This window comes from Caloenas nicobarica, chromosome 1 (genome assembly GCF_036013445.1).
Source record: "Caloenas nicobarica isolate bCalNic1 chromosome 1, bCalNic1.hap1, whole genome shotgun sequence".
Lineage (NCBI taxonomy): Eukaryota > Metazoa > Chordata > Aves > Columbiformes > Columbidae > Caloenas > Caloenas nicobarica.
The window spans coordinates 8,700,343-8,712,874 of NC_088245.1; the positions used below are offsets into that span (position 1 = coordinate 8,700,343).

General features: G+C 43.6%; 1 protein-coding gene across 1 annotated transcript in view; it reads left to right on the forward strand.

The window, feature by feature from the left end:
- ELAPOR2 (endosome-lysosome associated apoptosis and autophagy regulator family member 2) overlaps positions 1–12,532 on the forward strand; it is a 104,363-nt gene that overhangs the window by 47,365 nt on the left and 44,466 nt on the right. Inside the window, exon 2 of the mRNA XM_065633086.1 lies at positions 5,789–5,909. Within this exon, the coding sequence (XP_065489158.1) occupies positions 5,789–5,909 (121 nt within the window). The remainder of the gene's footprint in view (positions 1–5,788; positions 5,910–12,532) is intronic.

A 12,532-nucleotide genomic window follows, 5' to 3' on the forward strand; every position in this document is an offset into this window, starting at 1 on the left:
GTTTATTGCTCCTGGACTTCATCCATTGTTTTCTGCCCAGATCAACCATTGGGAATTGGGTGAAGGACGTGTGACCTCTCTACCCTTCAGTTCTAGTTGAGTGGGAAGTGCTACAGGGTGTCTCCCATCTAGGTGAAAGGAGGGAATGAAAAGATTGGTGGAGAAAGGTAGGAAAGGCATTGAAGTGGGTGTTGGTCTTTGTCATAGAGATAGCTCAGTTCTACAGGGAGTTGCCTGTGAGAAAGCTCTCAGCCAATGGAGAGGAAACTGATACTTCTAGAGTTTTAGAAAAGCCCTGAAACGGACATGTAATTTGAGAGGAGCTGTGCCCTGTGTCTGTCAACTGTTGTAAAGGACCATGATGTGACAATCTCAGATGTAGAACTCCGCACTGGAGACATCTAACACTACATGCACTGGGTCCAGGTACCTGGGCAAGGAGGACCACTTGGTGCCACTTGAAATCAAGCCAAGGATTGTATGAGAAGAGAGGCAGTGGAGTTGGAGGAGACGCTGAAGGGGACATGCCTCACTGAATTGCCACTCAGCCAGCTCATGGTGGTCTGGGAGCTGGGGAAGGGCTGCAGAGCAGGAGGTGCAGGTGCCACCACAGAATCACAGAATGTCAGGGATTGGAAGGGACCTCGAAAGCTCATCCAGTCCAATCCCCCCGCCGGAGCAGGAACACCCAGATGAGGTTACACAGGAAGGCGTCCAGGCGGGTTTGAATGTCTCCAGAGAAGGAGACTCCACAACCCCCTGGGCAGCCTGTTCCAGGCTCTGTCACCCTCACTGAGAAGAAGTTTCTTCTCAAATTTAAGTGGAACCTCTTGTGTTCCAGTTTGAACCCATTACTCCTTGTCTTATCATTGGTTGTCACCGAGAAGAGCCTGGCTCCATCCTCCTGACACTCACCCTTTACATATTTATAAACATGAATGAGGTCGCCTCTCAGTCTCCTCTTCTCCAAGCTCAAGAGCCCCAGCTCCCTCAGCCTTTCCTCACACGGGAGATGCTCCACTCCCTTAACCATCTTTGTGGCCCTGCGCTGGACTCTCTCCAGCAGTTCCCTGTCCTTCTGGAACTGAGGGGCCCAGAACTGGACACAATATTCCAGATGAGGTCTCACCAGGGCAGAGTAGAGGGGGAGGAGAACCTCTCTCGACCTACTAACCACCCTCCTTCTAATACACCCCAGGATGCCATTGGCCTTCTTGGCCACAAGGGCACAGTGCTGGCTCATGGTCATCCTGCTGTCCACCAGGACCCCCAGGTCCCTTTCCCCTACACTGCTCTCTAATAGGTCATTCCCCAACCTATACTGGAACCTGGGGTTGTTCCTGCCCAGATGCAAGACTCGAGCCAGGGGATGTTTGCTGGAGTTTTGCACAGGATATGTACAAGGGTGGCAGATCCATGCCATCGATCCCATATCGATGCTTTTTGAACATAGGATGTTGGACAAATTCTGTCATTTTTTTCTCCCCCTGGCAGAGCTGTGACCAGTGCACCATCTCATTGACATCACGTGCATTCATGAGGGCATCTCTTTGTACACAATGTCCTTCAAAGAGAGCGTACGTACGTCAGAGAGTTTCCTATAACGGCTTTGCATGGTACTGCAGATGTGATTTCACTAATTCTCCAAGAACAATAACGCAAGATTCATTGTAGGGTAAAACAAATGCACTTGCCTATTTTTGGTGACATTTTTCAGGTTACTATTAGCCTTTCATTTGAAATTTAATGCTGAGGACTACACATTGATTCTGAGCAGCTTCTTGGAACAGCATCAATTTTCCATTTAGAAAATTGCTTTTATTTTAAGCTTAACCCTATATATGGTGGTGTTCATTTTTTTCCTGGGAGACACTTACCTATGGAAACCTACTCTTTGAGTCTGAAACTCAAATCAGTTTTGCCAAAGCCTCGGAATTATGAGCAATAAAATAGGAAATGTTATAGGAAATAACAGCTGAACTGGGGGAGGGAAATGTTTAGAACACTAGGGCCAAGCCCAGAAAAGTAATAAAACAGAGTCAGAATTACGGTTGAAATGAAAACAGGCGCATGGCCAAATTTAAAGATACTATATGTCTGGATGATAGTGGGGAAAAAACACTGAAAGCAAAAACAGAGTAATAGCCAGCAACAGATAACATCTGGCAATGGGTTTGCCATGAAATTTGTTTCAGAGAATGGGTGGGTGAAGAAATTTCTCTGTCAGGGAGGAGAAGAAATCCCAGCATACTGGAACGGCACTTTTCAGTGAGATGCAAAGGTTTTGTAAGCACCCCGCAGTGCTGAGGAGGCTCCTGTCAGCCTTCTATATATGGAAGTTCAAATTGCCGAGGCAGATTAGAAGCGCTGAGCCCGGTAAGCCAGCGTTAATGGGTGATTTCCAGTGCTTGCATACATCACGTGTGTCAGTGCTGCAGTCAAGGCTGCTTCCAACTCGTAGGATGGACCTGAGCTACGCCGGGTGCTGAGGACGGCATCACCGTGGCTGCTAAATCAGCTTGAGATGCTGGATAATTCAGCTGAATGAAAGATCTATGCATTTATATTCACCTGCTATAAGTAGCCAGGGTGGTTAATTTAAAGCTGGCAAGTGGTTCAGCCAAAGTTATGAGCTGCTGTCATGTCTGCAATGCAACGCAGGTATATTCTGGTTTTAAACAAGAGATACAACTGTACCCTCAGTGGTTGTTTCTAGGGAAAACTATAGCATAAGGGAGAAGATGGTAGCTGGAATGGATTTTGGAGCACTGTGTGTGTGACCAAGGGCAGAAATTAATTTGCAGAGTCTTTATTACAGTCAGTTACCAGAGGAACAAGCAGGTCCATGGAGTAGTTTTTAGACATAAAGCTGAGTTGCAAGTCAGATAGAAAACAAAGAAAAATAATCCCCCTCTTCCGTAAGAGAACTGATCACGGTAGAGGAAAAAGCAATGGAAAGAGACCACGTAAGAACTTATTTCTGCTGTACAGCCTTCCTAGTGAGCCTGGAGACTCCTCGGTGGACACAGCTAGCTGCACACAGGGATGGGGTGGTCAGAGGGAAGGACATTTGCTGGGTCCGTCTCCCCCGGAAACCTCATGTGGCTCATTAAAGTTGGAGAGATTTCTATGAAGAGATCAAAGAGGAAGGATGGAGACCTGACTCTTCTGCCTGAATGTGGAATGAGAGCAGAAACTCTTTTTTCTTTATAATTTTAGTTACTGTCCTGACTTTTTAATCTCCAGTGATAGCTGACAGTCATTCACCATTAGAGGAGCCATTTCTGCACGGCATGGGGTGTCCCTGCCAGCTGCACCACTTCTGAGACCGCCTGACCCCTCCATGGCTGCACAGGGGTTGCTGGCTTGACATCCCTTGAAGTGGATTTTGAGAGGGTGGGAGGCCGTGAGAACAACCTGGATTGTTGGTAACAAAGTACTCTCTATGATTGTTTTGACCTGATGTGAAATAGAAATGAGATCTGAAAACGAGTCAGATTCAGAGAGTTTCAATATCCTTTACTTTACTTCACTCCAGTCTTGCATATTTAATTTAATAGATCATTTTTTCTTATGTCATATGAACTATGAGGTGGATCTATTACAGATATGTTATTTATATATTCTGGTTTTCTTATAGGCAGATTTCACATGAAGATGATTAAGGACTGGTTTTTTTCTGTTTGTTGAAGATTGTATAACGAAAGAGGGAAAATGTGTATTTTAATTGAGTATATTCATATAGTTGAGAATGTGGTATATCGTATTGCATATGTAGCTCTGGATTTGATAGTATCTTCTTATACTTTGATTTATTTTTGAGACAAATAGTTTTTCTTTCTGCTGTGCTGTTAGTTAAGTTTGTAAACCACAGGCTGAGCCACAAAGACATTTATTGAACCAGGAAAATATTAATTCCAGAGAAAGCAGAATATTATTTGCACTTGGAAGCAAAATACCAAAGGCTTTAATGATGTTTAGATAGAACTTTATTAACATCTGAATATCTCTGGAGAGCTATGGTAACAGTAAGAAAAGTATTAAACTCAGTATTGTTTGTTTTTCTATAAGTAAATGAGCAGAATTGCAAGTCTTCTTGTGAGCCAGCTTAATATTTGCAGGGATTAACTAATCTATACCAGAGCCAGCATGGACCGACCTTTTTCCACCTGATTCCCCCTGTTCCGCTCCATCATGTGGGATGTTGGCACTGCAAGGGGTCATAGAAGGAGCAGGAAAAGATCTCCCCCAAAATAATCCTGTGTGCACACAGTACCTCCTCCTCGGGGACCGTAGCTTAGGGACCGATGTCTGCAGTTGTGGTGGCACAGATCTTCAGGAAGGCAGATTTATGCTGCCTCATGGGGGAGCTATGCCAGCTAAGGAGCGCTTCTCCTTGTCCCTTGGGCAGTGGACATGACCATTGCCTTTCCCCACTTTGGTTTATGGCCAGTCCTGCCAGGACAATCCAGCTAAATTGAAAGGAACCAACACATTTTATGGATCCACCACACCAGTCTACCTTAAAGCTGCATAAATCTTGAGCCTGTGGTTAAAGCTCTGGTCCCATTTTCCTCAGTCCCATGATTTTGTGTGTTATTTCTATGGGCCACACAGGGCTGTGCGGTGTCAGAGGTGGGGTTCCCCCGAGGAAATGGAGAAGTCTCCATCCAAACCAAGTGGCTGGTCTCCCTCTGTAGCCAGTGGAGAGAAAGAGACTTTTCTAGGGCATGTATTATCTCCTTATCCACTCTGCAGATGTTGTCTAAAATAAGCATGTGGCCAACACTTTCCCTCTGTTGACTGCAAAGGGAGCTGGAGGTGGCCTTGCCCCTGTGGAACCATCTCATGGAGCTTGCCAGGATGTGTCATTTTAATATAGGTCTGTTCCCTTTGAAGAAAGATATGCAACAATTCTGCCAGCTTCATCCAAACTCTCTTTTGATACCAAACCAATTCTAGAATGAGATGTTGCTGGGGTTTATTTAAATAGTAAAATTCTGGGCCATGAATTTGGAAATAAAGCTACAAAGACAAAACTAAAAATGTGAGTAGACATGAGTCTAGACTGTATTTAGGATCCGAATCAATATTATTAATAAGATAACTAGCTAATATTCTCTTCTAGCTAGTGCTAGAAAGTTTATAGCTTTTCAGTTAGACTACTCAGGATTTATCTTGGTCACAGAGACCATGGGGATGATCTTCCCTCACATGACACCTTGAGGCACTCCTCAGAGTTGAGCCTGGATGGCATTTTCAGAGGTATCCCAATACTGGGTTTATGTTCCCTAATTTCTCTGGGCTTCCTCTGCAATCGGTGAAGAGGGGAAGGCATTTGCAAAAGATGATTCATCCCGTCCATCTTAGACATCCAGCCTAACATGGGATGACTTGTGCTCTGGGTACGGACTGCTCTGTCGACCAAAGGGGAAGCCTGGCTGGCTACTGTAGATCACATACCGTGATGGCCAGAAGTTTGGAATCAATCCTGCTCTAAGAGACTGGGAAAAAAATTCTAGTGGAATCCGTGTCCTGTCTCTCAAGCGCTTCTGCAAATCCCACCCTCTGCTTTAACATTTGTTCTGCACAGCGTCCGGTGCTTTGTGCTTGCTCTGTAATGATACACGGTGATCATCAAAGCAGTGAGAGTGCTGCACAGTGTGTTCCACTCCAGTTACTTCCTTTCTGGTTTAATTATAACCGAGTTTGCTAATCCCAGTCTTGATTAATGAGCTTAATATGCAAATGTTATGATGAAACTGAAACTCTTTGTAATTGCTTGCAGACAGATTATCACTTCGAGTACACCGAATGCGACAGCAGTGGCTCCAGATGGAGGGTGGCTGTCCCGAACCCATCGGTGGAGTGCTCTGGACTACCCGACCCGGTGAAAGGGAAAGAATGCAGTATGTTGGCATTTTTCATTTTACAGACCACTGTTAGCTGTTTGTGCTATTTACCCTTGTGTGGCTTCTTAGCTCTGTCTCTGATGTCCTGAGCATCCCTGGGTTAGTCTGTCCCCTCCAATCCTTCTTCTGTTCTCCTGGAGCTGTGGAGCAGGGATTGTCTTTGCAGTGTAGTTGTATAACTCAATATCTGCTACAGGTCTAATTCATAGACAAGCCACATCTCTTAAAACACCACTTGAAAAGATGTGTTTGCTTGTCTTGAGCTGCCATACTCTTAAGTTCTGCAGCTCTCCAGTTCAATCATAACTGTATTGGACAAAATGGTGACCAGGAGTGGCCAAATTATATTTGCATAGTGTCCACATTCTTGTTACCTGCATTATTTAGCTAATTAATAAGACGAATGCATAAGTAGTGGCAAATATCTTATTTGCCTGAGTTATTTTCATGATGAAGCTTTTGCATTTTATTTATTTATGTATTTACTTTTAACAACTTGGAGCGTTCTCATATCATGTGGTCCTGCATTTTTTTAAAATATTAAAACACTGCTTCGTATCTGGGCACATAAGTGAACTGCTGCTCTGCAAGCACTTTTGATCTATTCCCTCACTGTTTTGTAGCTTCCCAAGCTGAATGCCTATTCCCATTGTACTTCCTTGCTCTAGCAATTCTCTTGACAAAAGATCCTAGAAGTGCTTTACTTTCTCAGTAGTTTGTACGAGGGTATAAATTATTGTATCTGACAAGTGGGATGAACAATGGCAATGTCCTTTCAGTTGTACTGTAGGAATGGTGAGATTTTATTCACTTCTGACTCTCCTCCTGTAAAGGTTTATTGTTCATTTCTTTACAGCATATGTTCCAGTGTAAGGCATATAAATGTTTTCTGTAGCAGTGTTGACCACTGGAAAGATATCTGATTGTTTGCAAGCATCATTTATAAAGCTCTCTGCGTCGTTCTTGGCATTTGGGTTAGTTTCTAAGGTTTTAAATGTGGCATCTCTATATATCCTTAGGATGTGTTTTTTTAATTACAGAAATATAGAGCTGGGAAGCACCTCAGGTGATCCCATAATTCACCCCCCAGCCCAAATAGCTACAGTAGCAATGACTTTGTCATTCATGGCTGATGCTTGGCTGTACTGTTTTCAGAGACCTGTGGTGATGAAGAGCCCACAGGCTCCCCAGATATTTGCCGATCTATTTTGTTCTGTTCATTTTCCCTCCTGTGACAGCTTTTTCTGGTGTTGAAGCTCCCTTGTTGTACTTCAAGCCTGTTACGTTTTGCTGTCTGCACTATAAAGGAGCACATAGTGTTATTCCTTCTGCTGCGCAACCACTTCTGGTGTACGCCAGAGCACACAGGTATAACTCATTTTTTCACTATTTCTTCTTAAACCTTGTGATAAATGGTTTAAGGTTCAGCAATGTTGCACTGTCCTCGACTAATCGCCACAGATTTCAACAAATGGTGCACTTCTCTCTTCATCTCCTCTTATTTGTGTGTCTTTTTGGTCTTAAATCAGTTTCAATGAAAATTCAACTGTTTTATAACAATAGATTTATCTCCGGCTTCTCCATATCTGGCCCCCTGCTAGACAAGGGGAAAATTTTGCCCAGTCAGTTGGCTGTGATATTATATACCAAAGCAGAAGATTCTGTTAAATACACTGGAAAACTCATCTCAGTTGATGCTTCTCCTTGTGTTGCTGTTAAGTCCCATGACAGTTCAGCTGGTTTGAGAAGCAATTGGATATTTGACTTTTTTTCCTGAGCCCTTCAGATCTCATCTCTCTGGGGTCTTAGGAGTGCAGCGGTGTTAATGTAGTTCTGTCTTTTTGTGTGTGTCTGCAGTAGATTATCCGGCTTCGGGAGATGTCTGGCTGTATTCCGATGGCAAAAGTCATTTTAGGTTTCTTGTCTCATAGTCTTTCACCTTTTGCTTTAAGAACAACTAATCTTTCAGGCTGAAAACATGAATCTGTCAACAGCGGTCAATCACTGCAGGAATGTGTAGGGAACATCCCTCCCATTCGGCTTGGCTAACGTGGTGGCTTTTACTGCAAAATATTTGAACCAGCGTAGAGTTTGGCTGACAGCCCATTCTGCAATGGGTGGGATATACCGGGAGAGGCAGCTTCTGAAAATTATGTGCCCTCCAGCTCTTCAGAGTTTGCACAATAGGTGTCTGTTGTTGATGGTGAGTCGTAATGAAAATGTTGCCAGATAGACATTTCCTCACTGACTTGTCTTCTCTGAGCTTTTGGCTTCTGTCTCATCTGACAACACAGGAGCTGGACCAAGGATGTCTTATACTAAAAAGCACAAATTGCTATAGCCTCGGGAAAATGAAAGTTTTTGTGTTTGGGGCTGCTACAACATACGTTCTCAGTGGATCATGTATACAGTGAGAGTTGTGCTACAGACTGGGCCAGGGGTCGCAAACACATCTCACCAAGTAATTAATGATTCTATGGGATGCCTTCCTTTTCCCTTATGTCTAGAGTTATTTTATCTTGAGGCATATCAGGAAGTACTGTTAAGTATGGCATATCCTTTGAGATAAGTGATGAATCTTTCTGGTCATTCTACACAGTTATTGAGATTCTACTACATTTTGTAGATCCTACCCTACACCGGAGCATCCTGACACTAGGGCTCATCCTGATGACTGGTAGAGTCCTGGACTCCCTTAGGTGTCTCTTTCAGTCCTTCAAGCTGCAAAGCTGGGGACCACAGTACGATCACCACAGGCAGGTCTGTTATCTTCAGAAGTTTTGGTTGTCATCTACTAGTCCTGAGATATATCTGAGCCAGCCGTGTTTCTCCTCTTAAAAAAGGGTTTCAGTTGTATAGCAGCATGAGTTCTTAGGGCTTTTCTTTTTGTCTTCTTGAGGCTGGCAGAGCCCTCAGTGGTCCTTGGTGGCAGTTAAGACACTGGATATGGAGGAATCTGGGTGAAAACGTGTGTTTTTTTGGAATACATCTGCCACCACTGCTGACTTCATGATGCACTATTTTCAGTTGTTTTCATCTATTCAGAAATGCCTGCTGCTTGAGAATATCTGCTATTGATCTTTACTGCTCCCTGAAAACAGAAGTGACTTGCAGGCTTTCATTAATTTTGGCTCCTGAGAACACTGTGCCAACCTCTCCCACTTCCAAATGCTCAGCAGTCATTCTTTTTAAATTGTCCCTGAACGAGGAATTTGAAAGACGGTATAACAATGTGTTAAATGTCTCCAATCATCTCTGTAAATATGTCTAGTCTGTGGTCTCCAGTGGAGTGGAAAGACACTTGAGGCTGCTAAAAATGTACCAGCTCAGGTGCTTCACGTATCTGGAGCAATCTAACTGTGGCACTGGCACTTGGTGCCACGAGATGTGCTCATTTTCAGGATGTTGTGTTTTATGGCTTTTCGTTCGAATGAACCCATTTAAAATTAGGTTGGGTATCTCTGTGCTCTGCTGCGTTTTGAAGCACACGCCGACCTGCAAAGCACAGCTGGCTGTGACCCGCTGAGAGCAACTGCCAGCCTTCCCGAAACGGCTGTAGGCTCCGAAACATGCCAGGATTCATCCCGTTCGGGTCTTCAAAATCTTAATCAGCGAAGTTTACCTGCAGAGAAGACGGCGTCCTCTGAGAATTAGTCATGAGGTTCAGCATAGAAAAGACTGTCATTTTGACTGCTTTATGACCTGAAGGGTGTTTTTTTTTACTTTATCTTGCACTGAGCACAGAGCAGCGTGATGAGACCACCTTCCTCTCCTGCCACCATCCCCACAACACCTTTACCATCCAGGTGGGAGGCAGGAAGAAAGAGGGAACCTCACATGGCAGATATTTGTGATGCTGTAGGAGGTCCTGCCGCGCAGTGCCTCCAGAAGAGGGAGGGAAGGTGCAGGAGCAGCTCTGCAGCACAGTAGCTCACTTGCAATGAGCTGGGACAACATTCCTCTTTCTATATTTCACTCTCCTCTTTTTTTTTTTTTTTTTCCTCCCCCGATCTGCTTGGCCCTCTGAGGCTGTGGCCATTGCCAACTTCAGACCCCGCATCAAGGTGTCAGCCTGCATTTTATCATTGGGTGCAGTACCTCGAGGTACGGCCGTGCCAGACTGCTCGGCCACCGCTCATGCTTGTCTTTGGTCAGAGGTGAGCCATATTTTTGACACCGGCATGTGACAATTGCAAGGAATCCTGCAAAGAGATATGTTGAAAGTGCAGCAAGGATCTTGGCCAGGAAAAACGCAGTATTTATGACTCCTAAAGCTACTCTGTGTGGCTCTCCTCTGCCCCTCTAGGCATCTTCCCAGAGCCTTTTTGGAGGCAGGATAGCGTTGTGCTGGGGGGGTGACAGACAGATATCCTTCCTCAGCAAAACCCAGACTTCTGAATCACTATGTTGCAACTGGAATGTGCATAACTAATTCGGTCTCGTTCATTTTTAATTACAACAGATCTTGCTATGATCTCCTCATGCATCTCATAGCAGGAAAGGAATTTAGCTGATAAGGATCGCTGCCACCAGGGCAGTGTGCCTGGCTTTTTAAACAGAAAATATTTATGGCAGCCAATGGGAGCAGTTTACTTTGGGAGCTAAGCCCTTGCCTGCACCCCCATACGGCTGGTGTCTCTGAACACCCTCTGTTTTGGTGTGGGGGCTGTATGCTGTGTCTAATGGGGACCATTCGGGGCCTGGCAGTGGGAACAGGACTTGGCATGATGCTCCCATTGACACTACGCCGCAGTGTGTTTCGGTGGCCACAGTCAGGTTTTTCTACCAGCCTGACCATCTGCTGCGTGTTCTACACTCAAATTAAGTGTCTGCATTTGGATGCTGCCTTCCTTCCATGTCTCCTTTCCTTCCTCTCTTTTTTGTCTCGCTTTACTCAAGTACAACCCAAATATCTGGTTCAGAGAGTGCCCTTGCTGCGCCCAGGTGCACTGATAAACTTCTTTCAGCAGAGTTTGTGACCAAAGAGGGCTTAAAAGGTTCACGTTTGTCCTCTAATTCTTTTTTTAATATGAACTATCTTGTTCCACAGAATATGACTTATTTTTGCCATCCTAAACAGGAATGGGTTGCACCTTATTTCATAAATATCTGTTAATTTTAATGGTGCCATGTGCATAATAAAGCAACTGTAGAGGGAATAATGGTGCGACTTTAAAAGAAGCTGAATTTGCCGTGTTCAAGGGGAAAAAGTGCTGATAGGGTCACTGCTATAGTCAGCATCTAAATACCAGCTAGAATCAGCAAGATTTCTTAAGAAAGGAGACACAAAAATATTGATAATATGGAAGAACTTGACCAAGTACAGTGCTGTGGAGTTGTCTATGGCTCTGCTTAGCAAACTCCACCTTTACCTGGTGCCACTAAGGTGGGAGCAACTTCTTTGAAATCAGAAACGTGCTTCAGTTTTGAGGCGAGGCGTGTGAGCGTGTGCCAAAAGGTCAGCGTGGGAAAAGCTCCATTGACTTCAGAAAATAGACTGTCCTTAGTTACAATGGGCTTTTCTGGGGCAACGGACTTTACTGGGGACTTTACCGAGAGCAAAATTTGTCCAGATTTATTGCTACTGAGCTGTGTTTGTTGAGTTTATTCTAACTTGTGTAATCTACTCCTAGGATACCACAGGAGGAGATATGGATCTTCCTGCTAATTGCTGTGCACTTTAGACACAATTAGGGCAAATGATCATTTCTTAAGACCCGTAGGTTTTATAACACTTTAAGGTAATTTAAGTGATCTGCAAGAGTTTTAACATACTGCTTTTGTAACAGAAAACTTACAGGGTTTTGAGCTTAGTGTTCTCTCAGTCTCTGGTAAGACTGGGTATCCCAAGCCGGTAAGAAGTGGGTCTGCTCCTCATTCCCTTGAAGTCAATGGGAATCTGCGAATTTTATAACATATGGTGTATAAGCATACATATCTCTGTAGATGGATAACATAAAATCAATGTTATACATCTGGCAAAATTTGTGTGCTTGTGTTATGGTCTTCTGACATAAAGTTTACACCTGTTCATTGTCAACTAGATTTGTATTAAAGCAAATTCTGCGTAGTCTTCGTGCTAAAGAATTGATTCTTTTGGAGTTTTACTTAGAATTTTGAAATTTGGCTGGTGAAGACTTGAAAATAGCAATTATAAGTTTTAGTAGTTTCTTTAATGTTTACATTATTACACATGTGGATATGAATGTACATACAAATACTCCCATGAGAATGGTGTTATTTATTAAACAGTCACATTTATTTGTGTTATCTCAAAATATTTTATTATATAATCAAAAAATGTATTAACACCACAGTGTCATTGTCTTAATAAATGAATACATGTAAGAACTGCTTTTCATAGGGCTTAAATGAGTCCAGAGTTGCGGCCTCTTGAAGCAAATGGGAATCCTAACAAATCATCGAAAGATTTTTTTTTTCATTTTTTTAAATTTGGCATTCACTGAGGGTTATTTTCAGGTCTCATTAATGGGCTTTGAAATGATTGGAACTTCTTTGTTACAACCGAAGAGAGGAAAAATGATGACACCAGCATAGCTCTGAGGACTAGACATGTATCCATTCTCATTTTTTCTCATGGCATGAAAGCACTGGATCTT